General features: G+C 44.8%; 1 protein-coding gene across 4 annotated transcripts in view; it reads right to left on the bottom strand.

The window, feature by feature from the left end:
* The window catches only part of MTM1 (myotubularin 1), a 97094-nt gene that overhangs the window by 39512 nt on the left and 36727 nt on the right, over positions 1 to 20855 (bottom strand). For all 4 annotated transcript variants that reach the window (XM_057538816.1, XM_057538817.1, XM_057538815.1 and 1 more), the window contains 2 exons: positions 15755 to 15865; positions 11437 to 11538 (listed from right to left, as the gene is read on the bottom strand). In XM_057538816.1, coding sequence (XP_057394799.1) covers positions 11437 to 11538; positions 15755 to 15865 — 213 coding nt within the window. The remainder of the gene's footprint in view (positions 1 to 11436; positions 11539 to 15754; positions 15866 to 20855) is intronic.

Raw genomic sequence — 20855 nt, 5'->3', positions numbered from 1 at the left:
AGAATATTGTGCAGTCATTCACAGAGTGAAGAAGCCCATTTGGTAGGCAATATGTGTTGGTAAATTTAAAAAGCAAGGTATGGAAGAGCATATGTAGCATGCTCCATTAGGGTCCAAGGAGGAAGGAATATAAATAACAACTTGCCTGCATATGCCTAAATATCACTAGTTGCCTGTGAGGAGGGGAATGGCATGGCTGAAGGGTGCTGGGAGGGAGTTATTTTTACTATTTTTACTGTTGGGCCTACTACAATATAACAAGATACCACAGACTGTGTGGCTTAGAACAATAAACTATTTCTCACAGTTCTGGAGGCTGAGAAGTCTGAGGTCAAGGAGCCAGCATGGTCTGGTTCTGGTGAGATCCGCTTCCTAGACGGCCTTCGTGCTGTACCTCACGTGGTGGAGAGTGCGATTTCTGGTGCCTTCCTCTTCTTTTAAGGGCACTAATCCCATCGTGGGGCTCCACCCCCATGACCACATCTAAAGCTAATCACCTCCCAAAGGCCCCACCTCCAAATACCATTGCACTGAGGGTTAGAGCTTCAGCACATGATTTTGGGGGGGACACAAACATTCAGTCCTTTTACCCTTCCTGACTTTTCAATCACGGGCATACATTAGCCATTTTTGAAAAGTTTAAAGTATTGGGTTGGCCAAAAAGTTCGTCCAGCTTTTTCCGTAAGATGGAAAGGCTTTTTGGAAAAAACCGGATGAACTTTTTGGCCAACCCAATAAATGCTTGCTGCATAACTGCCCTAGTTTCTAAACAGCAGAATATTCTTACTGGTCACTTGGTTGCTGCTAGCTCCTATTCATTCACTCTACTGCCATTAGTAGATTCACTTAACAAACATTTACTGAGGGCCCACTTACGAACAAGGTATTAAGTAGAGAAAAAGATAGGACACCACCACTGTCTTTAAGGAGTTAGAAATCCTCCGAAGGAAAGAGATGAGGAGAGCGCAACTACTGCTCATGTAAAGAGGAGAACGGTAAGTGCCATGAGAGGTACAGATAAAGTGCCATGGGGCGCCAGGGGATGCCAGGGTTACTTCTGGACAGATGGGCCTGGAGGAGTGGTGATGGCATGTGAGCTCCCTTGGAAGGGTAAGACAACTTTGGACAGGGTAACGACGACGATGGCAAAAAAGTCACAAATGGGAGCCAAACTCAGAAAACACGTGGCCATCAGCAAACACCTCGGTCTGGCAGCCAGAGCATAGACAGGTAGAAAACCAGGAGACCATGGAGAGATGCAGCCCCACAGTGGAGGAGACAGAGGTCTCCATTTACACTGACAGGGAGGGAGGAATGGCTGAAGTTTCAGAGGCGAAGGGATGGGATAAGCTGAGCTGCATCCCAGGGACAGCGACCTGACAGGAGGCACGTGTAGAAGTGGGTTGGATCGGAAACAGAACAGAAGTAGGAAAACCAGCAAAAGCACCATCCCCACAGTTCAGAAAAGAAGAGATGGAAACCTGAACTAAGTTGGGCTAGCGAGGAAGAATCCCCTGGATTCAGTAAATGTTATGGAAAAGGGAAATCTCACAATGACCTTGATTTTGGAGGAGGAGGAAGAGGTGGAGAAAGAACTGACAGCACTAGAGAAACTGGGAGCTCAAAGGAGGCTTGAGGGAAAGATGAGAGATTAATTTTAAACAAAGGTTTAGGCATCAGTTGAAGTTATGGAGCAGCTAATGGGAAACATGAAGCTACTAAGAAGGCAATGCTGGTCAAAGTGAGAGAAATACAGCTGAGGGGATGGCACGGAGCAAGGAGGAGGAGGAGGATGGACTTCTCTAGAAAACCCATATTTAGATGACAGAAAGAAGCCGAGGAACTAGAAAAGAAAAGGAAGCCCAGGAGATCAAGACCTCAGAAGCAACAGGACAGGTAGGTGGCCGGCAGGATGATGGTCTAGTTCCTCTAATTGAGACTTCTGCCGACAACATCTAAAACTTCTGGATAAAACAGAAACCCTTTTTAAAAATGCATTTATGAGTCAACTAGGGAAGAAGAAATACTCAGAAGCCCAAGCCAAACTGCGAACAGAGCAGAGAGCAAGAGGAGCACGCCGGCTTTCCCCCCAGGGCAGGACCAGTTTTCGTGGCCTCTTGGGCTCTAGGAGAGAGGACGTAACACCCCGGGCCTGCCCCAAGATGCCAAGATGGGTGTCAAACTAGAAACTTCCTTCAATAACACTGCGCCCTCAGGGTGAGGACGAACAGGAAACAAGCACCTGAGACTCCGAGGGAACTTACCTGTCTAGACGATCCGTGCTGAGTAACGGAGCCTGCAGCACAAGGCAGCCAAAACTCATAAAGCTTGGATGGTCCGAAAAACATCAAGCAGAGAAGTTAATCTGTGACTGTCCCAGGTTGGGAGTACCCCCCAAATGCCTGGCAGAAGAAAACGTAAAACTGCCTTCAATCCCAGCCTCGGAGTCTTCCCATACATAGATAAAGGTCCAAGGAATGAGTCCACATGCAAAATCATCACAAAATAGCCCAAGAAACTAGGCCCCGCGAGCCAGCAGATAAGACGGCAGCAGGCCAGGCCCGGCTGAAGAGAGAGGGGGTAAAGGAAGTAGAAGACATAGCAGCCCCGAGACAAAGGGCTGCTCTGAAGACCCTGACTCTGGGCGTTTGATGGGCGTTTTATAAACATTCTCTTGCAGCTACTCAATATTTTTTAAAAACCTTTGAATGCTGGTGCAGTGGAAGAGGCCAAGTCCTCCCAAGTAGCAGGGCGGGCAGTGGGGCAATAAGGTAGGACGTGCGGGCAGGCCGTGAGCGCTGTGCTTGTGGGCATGGAAGGCAGCGCGAGGGGTGGTCCAGCCGGGACCACGGTCCCTGGAGATGGGTGCGGGGAGGACGGTCGGGCACATCCCGAGGCCGCGCGGAGAGGGCAGCGGAGAGAGAGCCACACAAAAAGAACCGAGGGCCAAGTCTTGGAGGAGGCACGAAGGGAGGAGATTTAAAAGCATGATTAGACCCTCAATTAGCCAAGTTTACCGTTTATTCAAGAAAAAAAAAGGAAATGGAGAACGAAACCACACTTCAGTCTCAGGCCGCGTCCAGGCAGAGAAGTGTGGCTTCTCGTTCAATTCCCAGCTGAAAATGAGCTTTTTGCTTTTAGCTATTAATTCTGTAATCGGCCTAGAAGATAAGAGTCTGCTCCATTTCAGTCTGGTTTACAATCTCAAAGCAATTTATAAAAATGTCCCCGCCTTCTGAACTGAAAAACGAAGGCACAGGAAAAAGTACCCTATGCTGTTCATTTTCTCTTCGTAGGGTCATTTATACGCCTCATTCAAATGGTCAGAAAAGATGTACAGCCCCATAGCCCAGTGTAGTAACCTTTATGGAATTATTTCTGTAGGCAAGCGCCATGGGAGTAGAGCCAGAGAGGGCACAAGGGGAAACGGCACTGCTTATGCAGCACGGCAGGGCGTGACGGGGTTCAGTGAAGCCCGGGAAGAAGGGAAGGGCCCTGCTCGCCGGTCGCCACAGAAAGGCCTTGCGAGCCTGTGGCTTCTCTCGAGATTAGAGCCAGCGGGTCTTCTCTCCTGTGTCCATCTCCACCGCCCATAGGATGGTCAAATTTATCAAAACAAACAAATACCAGAAAACTTTGAAATTCTATGACTGCCGATTAGCTCACAGAATAACAAAAAGTAGGAAACACTGCAATGCGGAAGAGCTGACTCCCGAGAGAGCTACGTTACCCCGCACGCAGAGTCACCGGTGGAAAGAAAAGAAAGGGAAAACAATTCCTGAAGAATTCTGTGTGTTACATAGCATCGCTGCCCGTATTCCCCATTTCTACTTAAGATGCTTTCTGGGTTTAATGCTCTGAAACTGAAGACTTTCGACTAATCCTTTAGCAACCTACAGGCAATGGTTTGTTAATAAGAATACGGACCATTATCTGTAGAGCATCTTTCTTTTAAAGGGCTCAAAGTGTCCCACATATGATCACAATTACTTTACTCACATTCTTGGGAAGACTGGGTTGTGGTAATCATCCTTACTCTCTGCACCTGCTGGGAAAAATGGGGCGCTAAGAACAGAAGCGCTGACATTTATTGGGCACTTACTGCGTGCCACGCACTTTTGTGAGCACCTTCCGTTTAATCCTCACAAAACCCCTGTGAAGCAGAGAGTGTTATTATCCCCATTACAAATGAGAATGCTGAAGCACAGAAATATTACATGATTTTCAAAGTCGCCGAGCAGGGTCTGGGCCGCCGGGAGCCTGGCAGCCAGGTCTCCAGCTCCGTTTCTTCAAGCGCTACGTTTCCCTTATGTGAGTCTACAGGCCATGAGTTTAGTCATACACTCAAGCCCTTCACTTAAACAAAAGTCAAGAAAATCCACGCAGGCCTATAGCTGTAAAGATAGATTTAAGTGACTGTATTGGTGCCTAAATTAACTTAAAATGTATTTTATTCTACATATTCTACCATTATCTAAAAGACTGTTCATCAAACTTTCTAGACTATGATTAACAGAACGCCATACACTTTACACCATGACCCAGACACACACACACACACACACGGATAACCGAAAGAAATCTTTCATGAAACCATACTTACCTATATTATGTGTTATGCTCTTAATGTTTTCTATTTCATTAAAAAATGCTGGTTACAACCTAGTCAACTGATTTCATGACTCAATAATACAATGGGATTCAGAGTTTAAAAAAAAAACTCCCATCTAAAATTTGAATTATCTCTGACTATCCCATCTGAGTAAAAACTGAGCAAAAACAGTAAAGGAAATCAATGAAAGAGGAACTTTGGCATTGAACATACCACTCCAACAATTAAACTCTTTATTTTTCTGTAGCACTATCAGGCTCTGTTCATATGTACACAATTTTTGTTCCTGCTTTTAAAAAAAAATTACCATCATATCAGAGGCATTGCCACATTTCTTATCATAAAAATGTAGCATTTACTTAGTATTGAGTTACAATGCAGTTGAGAAAATGGCATACAATTTCTACTGTTTGAAAAGCAAAGCAAAAATAAAACAAGAAAATAAATGCTTTGGTGGAAATAGAAAATGTAATCTAAATAATTTTCAAGTCTTAATGGATTGACATAATATAGAAACAATCAAGGTAATGGTTTGGGGTCCACTGTGTGTGGCTAAGTTTAATTCAAGTTCAGTTCAAAGTTTAAGTCTCCAACTGAACACACTGAGTGGTGAAAATACTAATGGGGAAGGAGACAAGAGAGCCGGGGCTGGTGCGAAAGAAAAAAGCTCACTCACACACCGCTCACCCCATGGCTGGATTTAGAACCCAGCTCTCTTGGTCTCCAGACACCATTTCAGGAGGCAACAGCAAGTTTACTTCTGGCTTCCAATGCCAGTAACAATCACTGAGATAATCTGCAGCTGCTCTAACAGTTTCAATAATACTAACGAAGTGATATTTTTCAAGCAGGGGCCCTCTGTATCGTTGAATGCAATCAGGCTTAGATTACGCTTCCAGGAAATCCCTTTCTGGCGCACTCTCGCATTCCCCACAGTGGCAGTTTGGAAACTTTTCTTCCCCTCCTGTCTCAGAGGAATAATTGTCCCTTCTCCTTTCCCAAACTGCCCTACAAATTGGCCTTAATCCCATCCCCCTCTGCCTTCCCCAGGATCCCTCTCAGGAAAGGAACCCTTCTCTCTCTTGCCCACAAATCTTCATTCACCTTTTTCCGATTCTCAGGGAAACACGTCTTCCCTCAACCTGGCCGCTACCACTATTTTTGTTTTTAAATACCACCTACTCTCTCTTTAAACCTCTACCAACTGGCTCTGGTCCCCTCTACCCAGACCATCCTCTGTGATTCAAAAAAGCTCAATAAGTGTATGCCAGGCACTGAACTCGGCGCTGGGGAACAAGATGAGGAAAGAAGGTCCCAGCTTCAAGCAGTCCACAGCTAGCGCGTCCAGCCCCCAAGGAACTCGTAATCATCGAATGTAAAGGACTCTTCCTGAGCCTCTTCTCTGTCCCCGCAGCCTCACACACCCATCACTACCTTCTCAGGCCTCTGTCTGCCTTCGGCCTCTGCAGATCCCACCCTGCAGGCTCTCCCCTCACCTCTCTAACCATCCTCATTCACCTTGCTGGCTCCTCTGTTACACACCAGGGCTCCTCACCTGGGACCCACAGGTGAGCTTCCGAGGGGCTGCGAGTCCCCTCAAATTGTATGTCAAGTTTTGTACATAGCACATCTTTCAGGGGATGAGACACCCTAATTTACACCGTATCACCAAAGGAATCCATGACTCCAAACAGATTGAGAACCACGATTCTAGATCTACACCTCTGAACTCTCTTCTGAGGGGCAGGCCCGCAATTGCTGCCGGAAATTCTGTCAAAAGATGCCAACTGCCCTGAAAACAAAACAGAACTCCCCATTCCTCCCTCCTCGCCCCCTCTTCCACCTGCTTCCCCAAACGAAATCCTTTTCTCACTTCCCTGCTCTGTCATCACTCGGGCCGCAGACCTCAGAAGGAAGGATGATTCAGCCTTCTCCCTGTTCTCCGGGATCAAACTACCGCCCAAGCGTGTGGTCTCCGCCCGCATCACCACCACCATCTCGCCTGGCCCTCCCTCTGACTCCCCTCCCAGCTTCATGAGCTCTCCTCTCCTATCTGTTCTTCGTGACGTTGTATTCAGTCCCATCACTTACTTCAAAACCTTCAGTAAGTCTCTGCTACTTCCCAGGGTACAAGCGCCTGACTCCGGCAGGGCTGTCCACCAGATGCGCCCAGCTTTCCTCCTCCCCGCCACACTCCAGCCAAACATCCCTGGCGACCCTCGTAAGCTCTCAACACTTCCAGCTGTCTCTCCCTTATGCTGAGGGTCAGGGTCTTATCTCTGCCTGAAATGCCACCTCCTCCGCCATCCTTGCCCACTGGCAACGATGACCATCCTTCCAAGGCCCAACACAAATATTATCGATTCCATGCAAGCTCTTCCGATCTAGGCTGGACCTGTTCCCTTCCCCCTGGGACTCCCCAGAAGGCTTCCTCGGCCTTTCTCTTACAGCACTGAATATCAACCGCCCTATATCGGAACCATACACATCTGTCATATCACTTCTGTCACATCCCCAAATGGGAGCAGGTATCATTCATCCTACTACGACTTCTCATCTGCCTTCATGGCTCCCCAACACCACCCAACACACTACTCTGAAATGAACCTAACTGATGAAATAGCTGCATACATTGAATGGAATAACAGGGGCTAATATTCCAAGAGCCATGTCAATAGCTGATCTGTTTTTATCTCTATCTTGTATTGTTTTGGTGACTAGTTTTGTTTTTTTTTTTAAGATGACTTTTACTGGTTAAAACTTTGAGAATGTAATTTTCCAAAACTTTGTATGAGCAATTCAGTTCCCATTTTTTTCTCCAGTTTTTCACTTTACTGACTTCCTAAAGAAAAAAGTAGGGATTCCTAGCACAGACACGAAAAATAAGGCAAAGCACCATAGACTTGAGAAATCAAACCCTCTGTGGACCACTCCAATGACAGCAACCCAGAATCCTATGCTCTGGTACTAGATCCACAATATCCAGAAATCCAGCCCATCTGTTTCCATAGAATGGATTTTTTCTTCACTTTCTACTAAACCTGTGTTCAATAAAAAAGCCGTCATTATACAACTGCCATGCAGAAGTCATTATGCTGAGGTTAGAGAGATAAAGCCTGATCCCTGCCTTGATAAGCTTACAGTATAGGAGGGGGATGGGTAATTACTACATAATTATGACATAAGGCAGACTGAGGGAGATAAGTGCTCTAGTAGAGGGACCTGCAAAGTCTAACAGGTTGAGAGGTAAGATGAACTCCCACCAGGGAACGCACATGGCATGGGAAAGGACCTAGGACTGAGCAAGATGGTGGAGGATAGGCTCTAAAGAGATGAGGGGACCGCAGGTAAAGGGGACAGGGAAACCAAAGTTTCCCTGAGTTGAGAAAGTTCTATGCATACCAGAGAAGCACAGGGTGGGCCTGTGTGGTTGGAGTCTAGGGTATAAGCCATGGGAAGTCACTGAGAATTTTTTGTGTGTGGAGAGTGGGACATAGAGTGATATGATCATACCTAAAAAAAAAAAAAAAAAAAAAAGACAACAGCATTGTGTAGCATAAGTTGGAAGGGAAGGAAACTGAATGAAGGGAAGTGAGTTGGGAAGCACAGGTAGAAATGGGAAGAAATATTTGAGAGTTACTAATAAGCAAAACCTATGGGATTTGGAACTGATGCGGCTATAGGAGAAGTAAGGCAGGGGAATGAGAAAGTTGACTTCGTACATAAGACACAAGGTTGTAATGTACAGCACAGGGAATATAACCAATATTTTATAATAATAACTTTAAATGGAGTATAATCTGTAAAAATACTGAATCACTATGTTGTACACCTGAAACTAATATAACATTGTAAATCAACTATACTTCAATAAAATAAATAAATTTTATGCCTCATTGGGGTGGGGAATCGACTTCAAGTTCTCGAATCTGAGCAACTGAGGATCATCCAAATGTCAGGGCTAGATTTAGAGATCACCCATACAGCAATGACAGCTTAAGCTATGGATTAAATGAAATCATCAAGTCAAAGTGAGTAACATGAGAAGAGGGCTGACAGGGAACCACCACCAAGATGTCTACCTTTAAGGAAAAGACAGAGGCAGTGGAGACTGGGAAGGAACAGTCAAAATGGTACAGAAACACAGAAACCAAGACTTTCAAGAAGAGGGTGGTCAAAATTATTGAATGCTGGGGGGAGATCAAACCGAATGAAGACTGAAGTGAGTCACTAGATTTGGCCAGTAAGAGGTCTGAGTTCCAAGAAGGTACTTGCGATAAAACTGGATACTAGAATGGGCTGGAGGAATGAGTGAACCGGAGATGTGGACAGCCTAGAATATTCTTTCCAGAAGTTTGGATTGAAGTGAGAGATGGGACAGTAGTTTAGAGGAAAGCTGGTCCAACACTTGACCTCTTTTTAGGGGAGTAAACTCTCAAGGAGACAGAAGATACCAGAGAAAGGGGATGACTGATGGAGCAAGATTGTGTAGGAGACAGACTGGGGCCTCAGCTCAAAGGAGGTTTGAAGAAACCTGCTACGTGGGGCTTCGTTGGTGCGCAGTGGTTAAGAATCTGCCTGCCGGGGTTTCCCTGGTGGCGCAGTGGTTGAGAATCTGCCTGCCAATGCAGGGGACACGGGTTCGAGCCCTGGTCTGGGAAGATCCCACATGCCGCGAAGCAACCTGCGCGTCTGGAGCCTGTGCTCCGCAACAAGAGGGGCCGCGATAATGAGAGGCCCGCGCACCGCGATGAAGAGTGGCCCCCACTTGCCACAACTAGAGAAAGCCCTCGCACAGAAACGAAGACCCAACACAGCCATAAATAAATAAATAAATAAAATAAAAAAAGAATCTGCCTGCCAATGCAGGGGACACGGGTTCGAGCCCTGGTCCGGGAGGATCCCACATGCCATGGAGTACCTAAGCCCGTGCACCGCAACTACTGAGCCTGTGCTCTAGAGCCCGCGAGCCACAACTACTGAAGCCTACAGGCCTAGAGCCCGTGCTCCACAACAAGAGAAGCCACCGCAATGAGAAGCCCGTGCACTGCAACGAAGAGTAGCCCCCGCTCGCTGCAACTACAGAAAGCCCACGCACAGCAACGAAGACCCAACGCAGCCAAAAATAAATAAATAAATAAACAAACCCTGATCTGTGAATCATCTTTAAATCTCTGATCATTTAAGGCCAGATATGCAAAACCCAAGACATAACCCATTCCCTCATTGAATTTTCGTGGATTAGATGCACATTCTCACTTTCATGGTAACTCTGAGGATGTGTTCCCATTAAACTCTTTTTATCCTAATAGTTTAAAATTTTTAATATTGAAATATCTTTTAAATCACATATTTAATCAAAAACTGAGAAAAGGCTAAGAATGTATTCAACTCTATGATATCATTGCATTTCCTGGAAGCATCACATTTGAATCTACAATCAACACATGACCCATGACTAGTACTCCAGATCCTTCTAGACCACCACGGTCTTTGTGTAATCGTCCTTTCCATCAACCATGAATTTCCTTTGACGGAAACAACTGCTGATGAAATTTGGGAAGAGAGAAGCCTTGTCTTGCTAGAAAAAAATTCAGGCCCTCATTGCCCCAAAATAAATAAATAAATAAACAGATAGATAGATAGATAGATAAATAAAAGACAGGCATAGGAAGAAGAGCTCCATTACAAAGCAGCTCTTCTATTTAATGATCTCTTTCATCACCTTCAGTCTAGCTGGAGGCATATTTACTCCATACTTAAAATAACGGCATACGTTTATTTATTTATTTATTTAAAGAATTATCTTTAAAGAATTATTCCCCTGCTCTCCCCTTAGCAGATGTCTGCTTCCACATTTGTTTAAAGTCAAGCAGAGAGTCTGTGATAAACCATAATGGAAAAGAATACGAAAAAGAATATATATATATGTATAGTTGAGTCACTTCGTTGTACGGCAGAAATTAACACAGCACTATGAACCAACTATACTTCAATAAAATTTTAAAACAACAATTTGGGGAAAATGCTAAGAACACTATCAAAAGTAAAATCAATAAATCTTTTGAAATTTACATTTCAAAAAAAACCAAAAAAACAAAGTCAAGCAGAGGAGAAGGACGGGTAAGAGGACAGAAAAAAAGGCGGCAAGATCAAGGCAGAATATGAAGAAAGATGGTTTGAAGAGCAAGACACGTGGAAAGCTTTATTTCAGCCCCATGGTAAAACAAAGTGAGATTACTCAGTCTACTAAATAGGAAGGAAAAGTTCTAGGTATACACAGCCCAAAACTTGCTATGGACTAAGTCATAGGTTGTAAGTAATTAAATGCATAATAAGTCTGTCCTGCCAAATATATAGTAAATGCTATCAAATGACATTTAAAGTGTCATCCCTTAAAAATAAATAAATAAACCTCCCCTGTCCAGTGATGGCCTGCAGCACCTAAGCCACGAATCTGCATTTGAGAAGCACATTGGCTTAAATGGCACTTAGGCTCACTCTTGGTTCCCAAGTAGGGGGCGACGAGCTCTGGGATGTGACGTCACAGTGCTACACTGACATGCTTGTGGTCACCTCGCCATCTTCTGCCTTTGGAAGAGGGCTGGCCCAGGTGGAGGGCAGGCTCGGGGCTGGCAGGAGTCACCTGGGCTGAGCCGCCCCACACAGACTGGCAGAGGAGAGGCCCGCTCCCTCGGGGAACGGGTCAACCTTCTGTAATAAACAGCCTCGTACACACATCACACTGGCGAGTGCAGCACAGAGAGGAAGGAGGGGACACCCAGAAACCCTCTGATGCCACCGAGGAGAACCCTGGAATTTACCAGACTGTGGGCCAGGGGGAAGGCATATCTCGTGAGGATCTCAAACATATCTCTTCTGCTGTGGCCCTCCTGTTTCAGCGCGAACCTCAGGTTTCTCATGTCCTGGGGGCAGAGGAGAAACGTGCCAGTTCAGTCTGCAAATCGAGTCACATTTGTTAGCAAAAAACCTTCTATTCAGGTAGAAGATCGACTTACCTGAATGGGCAATAAATCTAGACTACTAAGAAAATTACTTTGTTTTGTACAATATTTTGAAACATCCGGTTTAAGAACACCTGAAAATATTCCCATCGTAGTCATGATTGTCAAGACAAGACAACTCGTGTTAAAGAGAAGACAGAGCTAAAGTTCACTTGATAAAAAGAAAATCAAACCTTGCCTTGAGCATCACGTCTGTGTCTGTCTACTCTGACTGGTTTCCGAGGTATTTTAATTATAAAACGGTATTTTATTCTTAGGACTTTTCAAATGTGTATCTGCCATAAAATATCATTTCAAAATTGTCAAACATGTCATTAAAATACAGAAGCTCTCTCCCTCCCTCTCCCCTCATGCTTTTAACTTTAAAGTCTCCCTTTTAAAAGTTAGGAAATGACTGGCATTTTAAGCTCTAATACAAGTAATATAATACATTTTTTACTAAACAATTTTACTTTCACAGACTTCTATAAAGACCACATTAAGGTGCCCCATAGGAGGAGTGACTATGCTTCTAGGAACTAAGAATTAATGCTCAAAACCAAATTTTAAGGATAGTTTCCAATACATATCTCTTTAAGAAGCAGGAAAACCTTCTTTTAAACTGAATTCAAATAAAATAATCTCCCTTAAATATCAATTTGTATTACACAACAAAAGATATAACATTCTAACTTATTTTCAAAGCTGGCAGTTTTTGAGGTTGTCTCTTAAATCACTCATGGTGCTGTGGCTGAGTGATGGCTGTTACCTTCTGCATTGCACTTTCAACACCTCAGGAGTGAGACAGATCCAGCCCCTGCCCTCTCGGATGTCACCATCTTCATATTTTTCCAAGTGCTTTTTCATTTGTTATCTCAACAGCATTCTTGAAGCTTCCTAAGTCTTCAACATGTAGGAGCAGCAAAGGCCTTGCCATACACATCCCAAAATGCAAAGGGGAGTGAAGGGAGTGTAAGGCAACAGGCTCTCAGACCCCTCATCAACGACCCAAAACCGGTCTCTCTGCATACAGATGGCATCTACTGGGCCTCGCCAGCGCCAGGATTCCATGCTTTCTTTTTTAAAAGCACGTAACTTAATAACATCCAAAAACTGATTCACGACATATTCCAAGAACACTGGGATACCAGTTGTTGTCTCATGATGCAAAGCACTAGTCAAGTAGAAGGAAAAAAAATCATTTCAATCAGATGACGTGCTTTCAAGGGGTTTGCAACGAACCCCGAGTACAGCACCAGCTAGCTGAGTATCCCCAAGGCTCACAGACGTACGAAGGATTTTCTTCCGACCAGCCTTGGTTCCGATGATAACTCTGTAACATCATGCTCTTAACCACTCAACCAGAAACTAGACCATTTCTAGATAAATATTTATCCTGGTCCATCAGTGATTCAAACCACTATTTTCGATGTGCCAAAGTACAAGTGACTGAAGCGACTTCGTGTGGCCATCTGATTCAGATGTAATCAAAGGACAGAAAGAATCACTACCTTGTCTTGCCAACAAGAAAAACGCAGTGGAAAAGGCAAATGACTCACAGGTGGCAGATCACCAAATCTGTAACAGAAATATGAGCATATACGGAGCCGTAAGTTGCACCTGGTCTCCTAGAGCCTGACCCATCAGGGAAGGACACCTGGGAAAGAGCCTCTTGGTAGAAGAATCTTGCAGTCAGACCCCTGGCGTTTAGCAATTGGGGCACTGGGCGCTGAGCCAAGCCTCGTGATAACAAATGAGTAAACACACCCCTGTTGCAACAGCCCGGGTGGGATGGTTTGGCTCTGCCTTTTTTTTTTAAGCTCTGAGTTGTCAGCAGGGGATGGCATGGGGCCTGGCGGGTAAGAATTCATATATTCGGAGCTACCTTCTCCTCGGTTGCTAGATGACAACCACTGGGACTTCTATCCATCATGTGCAAGTTGCCACTGGCAAGCAGAAATCCCCATGTACGGACCTGGTGGAGTCAAATTTGTAGGGGTTCTACGTTCTTGTTTCGGTGGAGCAGCACAGTTGTACTGCGGTTACTGCCTGCAGATGAAAGGGGACCTACGGGAGACAGGAGGCGAGTCTCCGTCCCACTGCAGCAGATTCCCTTTCTGTCACCTTCAGGTCTGTTCCTGAGAAAACGGAATTCGACTCTCAACATCCGTGTTTCCAGGGAGATAACTGAGTTAAAAGGTTGTGCTATAACACTGTTCTAGGCCATTCGTTGTCTTTGGGCTTGACATTAATTCCAAGAAACATACATATGCAACATTTGAGAATTATGCCTGCCCAGCTGTTCCCAAGACCTTTGTTCTTAGAGTAAACAGTCAAAGGGTAAGAGTGTGCTTTGTGTTATTAATTTGGGGGGATTAACATTTAAATACAAGTTTTTCCCATTGATAAGGCAACAAATAGGATTTTTTTCCACTTGCTTAGAATGAAAGTCACTTTGAAATCATCAGAACCTCCTTTTCCCTGGAGTGCTGTAATATAACACTCTCCTCCCATGGGTTCTTTTATGCAAAATGCAAAACCTTCCTTAAAAGTAAATCCCCACATTTCTAGGCCCAAAAGGGTAGACAGTAGCTGGGATTATAGATAAGGCATTAAGGGAGCTTGGATTCAACCAAAAACAACAAAAACAAGCCAAGATGGGGAGTGAAGGAGAATTTCAAGTCTCATCGTGACAAAATCCTTTGCTTTCTGATAGAGTGTACTAGTCTTGACCTTGTACAAACTGGAGACAAAAAAAGTATCATCTTCATAATCCAAACAAAAGTACAGGAGATGGGCTTTAAGAAATTACAGTGCACAAGACCAGGAAAAGGAGACTTGGGGTGGGATTCTGACTCCTGCATCAGCTCCTCGGGGACCCATAGGCAAGGAAGCCCGTTGAGCAAATGCCTCATTTCCCATCCACAGAATGAAGGACTCGGATTGGCCAGGGGTCAGCAAGTTTCAGCCCAGGTCAGTCTTGGTGTGGTCTTCAAGCTAAGATTGTTTTTTATATTTTAAAAGGGTTGAGAAAAAACAAAACGCAAAGAAGAACATATGACAGAGATCTTGCTGGCCCACAAAGCCTAAAATATTTGCTTTCTGGCCCTTGGCAGGAAAAGTCTGCTGACCCCTGCACTAGATTGATGGTCAGATACTTGAAAGAGTCCCAGCCTCTGGGACCCAGCCTTCAGAGATTATCTGGGGATTTGGGGTAGAACCCAAAGCTTTACCTTTGTCAACCCAAAGAGGGCTTCCCAGGTTCCCTTCATGCATATTTAGCTGTGGGAACCACTGGGACAGATGACCTCCAAACCCCTTCTAGCTCTTTCTAGGACTGGGCACTGTAATCTTCCGATACAGAATATCTGAGAAGGAAGTTTTCTTGCAAGAAGGTTTATTCTGTCGTTTGCAAAATGATTATCTCACCGGATTTGGATTCCAACTTTGCCATCTGTTGGGTAATCTTAGCTAAGTTACCGAACTCTTCTTAGCCTCAGGCTCCCCATCTATACAATGGGGACACCACTGTCCGTCTCAGAGGACTGCCCTGAGGATTTAATGCAAAGCCCCTAGTACCTGTTTGGACCAACAGAGATGCTCAGTGAACAATTACTATTATAACTGGCTGAACGTTACTATCACTAAATCTCTGCTGTTTCCCATGCTGAAACATAACAGGAGGCCACCATCTCTGAACACCATCTAAGCAAAAGTGGGAGGGGCTGTGAGAGGTAAGAACACAGACTCTTCACAGAGGGAAAAATCTCCTGTATTTCTCCTTCCTGTTACGATGTGAAGGTGTCTGGCTGGAAACACATCACACGAAGGAACACCAGGAGCAGACTTGTGCAAAAACAAAAAAGTGTGAAATGTGATTTATGAACTTTTCTTCCTAGTCAGTCAAGCAAACCAATCGACTGGCTCGGGTTCTCACACTTAAGGACGACAGCAGGTCCCTTTCATAGGAACTCTTTCCCCAGGAGGTTCTGGAACGCTTGATCATGAAGGGAGAACCACACCAGGGCCTCAGATAAACAAGGGTCTTTGATTTTTCTTTTAAACCCACATTCACTTTTTACTTATCATTCAACGCTAACGTGCCTATTTTCCCGTAAGAAAGTACTGAATCTCTTACTTTACAAGTAATATCTAGCCCATAGGAATTCTCTCCTCTACTTGTGGCGCCTCCCATTTTTTCAATTCTTGAGATCACACCCAGAGGAACATCAAGTATTAGAGCAGAATCCTGTAATGGACAAAAAGACACAAGTCAATATTTCTGTCAGTACAATTAAAACATCAAACACATATTTTTTAAAAACCCATGTGCTTTCGGGGCATTTTTACCTTGGCCCTTTTACCACCTTTTATGAGTAAAAACATGACAGCGATCACACATGAAAAATCAAGCATGATAACAGTCAGTTATGCAACCAAAATCCATCCCCAAACGTGTGCCATTCTGCACTGCCTGCAGAATAAAGCCTGAACTCCTAGGTACACAACTCGAAGGCCCCGGGACGCTGCTCCCAACCTGTCTCTGTGGGCTGCTGTCCCACAACGTTCTATGCTACAACTAAGTAGATGCCTTCACCATTCTCCAAACATTTTGTCTACACTCAGGCCTAGGGGCTCTGTGCACGGTGTTCCCTTTGCCTAGGATGATCTGACTTTCCCAACTACTAACATTCTCCAACGACGCCCCGCTTCCCATTAGATCAGACAGAGTTGACCACTCCCTCCTCTGCAGTTCTGCAGCACTCAGTTCGGACTGGTGTTACACCACCTGCTTCAAGTCTCACTGCCGTGAACTTCCACATCTGTATTCCCCCACTGGAAGCCAAACATCGGGAAGCGGTGCCTATCTTAGGCATGGGTGCTCTTCCCAAAGGAGAAGGCCTGAGGGCATACAATGCTTCTCCATAGCTCCTTACCCCACGCTGGACGCAAGGGGTCCAGAGGGCTGCTGGCACGAAGGACGGAATAACGTCAGTAAAGTCGTACCGAGATCGTCACACCAAGATAACAGCGGCTGCTGTGTTCGGAATACATCATCTGTGCTGGGTACCACAAAAGGCCTTTGCGTGTATCGTCCTCACAACCATTCTGGACACAGGTGAAGTATTCCCATTTCCTGATGTTGCAACCAAAGCTTTAAAAAGCTTCGGTAACTGGCTTAGTAACTACAGGGAAGGGTTGAGATTCAAGCCAAGGTCTGGGAACACATATCAAAAGAACCATAAAAATGGTCCTACCCTTTGACTCCATAATTGCACTCCTAAGACCTTATCTTACAGCTGTGGAGCAACAGGAGGAAAAGCTACATGCGTGAAGATGCTCGATAGAGCCAGAGGTGGTCATTGGGGCGAAGAAAATTAGTCAGTCAACTTGATGCAATAAGCACGCAGCTACTAAAATAATTATGGTACATGGAAAAATAAGTTTAAGTGCAAAAAAGCAGCATACAAAATACACTGTGACGACAATAATGTAAAATATATATTCATATGGACAGAGATAGAAAGGGCTACACACATTTTTTAAGCCAATATCTTCTTTAATGCTCTGTTAGATGACTTTGCTAACAAATATTTTAAAAGCTGCTTACTGAGTTTTTGTTCTTTAAAAGATGTCCTCTGGGGGGAATACAAATAAAGTTAATTTATTCTTTTAGTTTAAATGCTTCTCTTTAAAACACAATACAACAAACTAAGCATCTCTTCACAAAATATAAATATAGCTCATGGGTGTTCTAGAAATTTAAAAAGTATAAGACTGTGGTGTATCCATGCCATGGGATACTGCTCAGCCACAAAAATGAATGAACTATGGATACCCGCAACGACCCGGAAGAATCTTAAGGGCATCATGCTGAGCGGATAAAGCCAATCTCAAAAGGTGCTGTATGGTTCCGTTTATATCATTCTTGAAATGACAAAGTTTTAGAGCTGGAGAACACAGAAGTGGCTGCCGGGGCTGAACGGAAGGAGGGCGTGGCTATAAAGGGGGCATAAAGGCTACAAAGGGAGTTCTGTAGCAAGAGAAGAGTCACATATTTTGACTGGTGGTGGTGGTGACATGAATTCACACATGGCAGCAGATGTCACTGAACTGTATGCAAAAACACGCCAAAAATGAGTGCATGCAAAAACTGGTGAAAGTCAAGTACAGAGTCTTAGTTAACTATACTGTGCCATTCGATGTCCTGGTTTTGACAAAGCAGTGCAGTTATTAGAGAAGCGGGGTGATGGGTACCCAGGAACTCTCTGAACTATTTTTCCAAGTTCTTGAGAGTACATAATTATTTCAAAATAAAGTTTAAAAAGTGTGAGAGTATGGCTATCGTGGTGAAGAGAAAAGAGCACAAACTCTAAAGTTGGACAAAATTGCTTCCAATCTGAGTTCTGACATTTATTAACTGGATGACTTTGGCAAGCTACTGTACCTCTCAGCCACATTTACCTGTAAAATAGGCATGATTAGAGATAATGGACTTAAAGTAACTGGCATGGTGCCCAGTACATGGTAGCTAGATAACAATGCAAGTTATTATTATTATTATTATTATAGCAAAGACTATCTTAGTATGTGAAAGACATAACTGTGCTCTGCAAGTATAGTGGATCAGTACGCTGTAGCAAGTAGTTGCAGGGCTTTCTGTTTGTACCTATGAGGAGGCATCTTTTAGCTGGCGCCGTGCGGTGAGACCCCTCACTCCATGACTGAATTCCAAATGCTTAGAGATTAAAGACACTACTCAGTAACCATCTACATATGTAGCTGAATATTATAATGTATTTACTTCTCAATATAATCTAGTTATTAAAAACATACTATCAAGGGACTTCCCTGGTGGTCCAATGGTTAAGAATCCACCTTCCAACGCAGGAGATGCAGGTTTGATCCCTGGTTCGATCCCTGGGTAAGATCCCACATGCTGCAGGGCAACTAAGCCTGCGTGCTGCAACTACTGAGCTCGCGTGCTCTAGAGCCCACGTGCCACAACTAGAGAAGCCCGCAGGCCACAATCAAGACCCAGTGCAGACAAAATTAAAAAAAAAAAAAAGATATTAAAAAAAATACTATCAGGCTTCCCTGGTGGCACAGTGGTTAAGAATCTGCCTGCCAATGCAGGGGACACGGGTTCGAGTCCTGGTCCAGGAGGATCCCACATGCCGCGGAGCAACTAAGCCCGTGCACCACAACTACTGAGCCTGCGCTCTAGAGCCCACGAGCCACAACTGCTGAGCCTGCATGCCGCAACTACTGAGGCCCGCACACCTAGAGCCCGCGCTCTGCAACAAGAGAAGCCACCACAATAAGAAGCCCGCATACTGCAACGAAGAGCAGCCCCCGCTCGCCACAGCTAGAGAAAGCCCGCGTGCAGCAACGAAGACCCAATGCAGCCAAAAATAAATAAAAATAATAATAATAATAAAATACTATCAAGCAGTCTGCTACTATGCTTAGATTATATTGAAATTTACGAGTGTCAATTCAACTGTACTCCTAAATATCAAACTTGTACCTAAAAATACAGAGTAGACAATAAATGAAAGTCTGATATCCTAATATCAAGATGGAAGCAAGAATGCAAATTTAAAAAGCAGAAGGATTAGAAGTGAGTGAGACCTTACTGTTCTTCGTCCCTGCAGCGAGAAAATTCCTATAGCTCTGATTACCCTGACCCAACACATACCAGAAAATGGGACACCGAGGAGAACCAGCCGGCTCCTGACCAAAGGCACCCAGAGTCTAATGAGGCTAACCTGCCACGTTCTCCCCGAATGACAGGTTCAAGATCAGATAACCCAGCAAGCCCAACTGGAAGATCCAGGAATAGGAAAATTAGCTTTACTCTCTAGAAACCTGAGTCATCACTATCTAAGTATCATTAAATATTTAAGGATTCCCAAAGGTCCATTCTAACTCAAAATCTATTCCTCTGTACCTGTACGTATCTAAAATAGCTGAGAAATAAATGTAACAGCTTAAAAGATGCAATCATTTGCCTTCTCTCTCGAGTGCATACTGAGTAACAGAAACTACTGGATGCTAGGGACCACGGAGAGAAATAAGATGTAGGTGCTGCCCTCACAGAGCTCAAGGCCCAGTCTGGGAAATGAGACACATGTACCCAAATAGCCACAATGCTAGGTTGTAAGTGCCAAGAGCCATTTAAAAAACTCCAGATGAAGTGGAACGGGAGGTCAGAGGGCAGGACGATTTCTTACTGATGGGGTCACAGGATGGTTCTGCTGTGATGGCAATGTTAAAGATGATCCTTAAAGGGTGGAATAACAGCAGCTGGAGACTGGCCTTCCAAAAACAGGTAACAGTGACAGTGGCTACACGTGTGGGAAAGCATGGGAATTTTATTTTAAAAAAACAAAAACAAAACCAAATGGGCCAGGTTTAAGATCAGGTGGCAAGGGAATCCCCTGGGGAGTACCCCAGGGCTTGAATCAGGGTGACTGGGATCTGGGAAACGTGTCCTGGGCAGAGGACTGCAATGACGTAATGCTGCCGTATGCACATGCATCCGGCAGCGCTGAGCGCTCCGCACCAGCACAGGGAGGGTCCACCCATTCCCTGCAGTCCTGGAAGCTAATGTTTCAGTGCAAGTGAGAGGATCACCAGGAGGATCTGAAAGTGGAGAGTGTCCGCGGTGGAAAGCAAAAGAAGGAGGTGAGCCATAGGGAAGAATCACAGAGGCAGACCCAAGTGTCTGGGACAACGGTGGTCCCACCAAGAGACATGAAGGGCATAGGAGGGGGTTTTGGAGAAAGATTAACATTGTGAATTTTAGACACACTGGGTTTGGAATCTAAAAAAAAAAAAAAAAAAAAAAAAAAAGAGGCTTCCCTGGTGGCGCAGTGGTTGAGAATCTGCCTGCCAATGCAGGGGACACGGGTTCGAGCCCTGGTCTGGGAGGATCCCACATGCCGCGGAGCAACTAGACCCGTGAGCCACAACTACTGAGCCTGCGCGTCTGGAGCCTGTGCTCCGCAACAAGAGAGGCCGCGATAGTGAGAGGCCCGCGCACCACGATGAAGAGTGGCCTCCGCTTGCCGCAACTGGAGAAAGCCCTCGCACAGAAACGAAGACCCAACACAGCCAAAATAAATAAATAAATAAATAGAAAGGGGTGGGACCCGAATTAAAAAAAAAATGGTCATGAAGAATGTAGGGGCAGGACGGGAATAAAGACACAGACCTACTAGAGAACAGACTTG

The sequence above is a fragment of the Balaenoptera acutorostrata genome, chromosome X (genome assembly GCF_949987535.1).
Source record: "Balaenoptera acutorostrata chromosome X, mBalAcu1.1, whole genome shotgun sequence".
Lineage (NCBI taxonomy): Eukaryota > Metazoa > Chordata > Mammalia > Artiodactyla > Balaenopteridae > Balaenoptera > Balaenoptera acutorostrata.
Note: the sequence above shows the minus strand (reverse complement) of the source record. Positions and strands in the feature narration are given on the sequence as shown.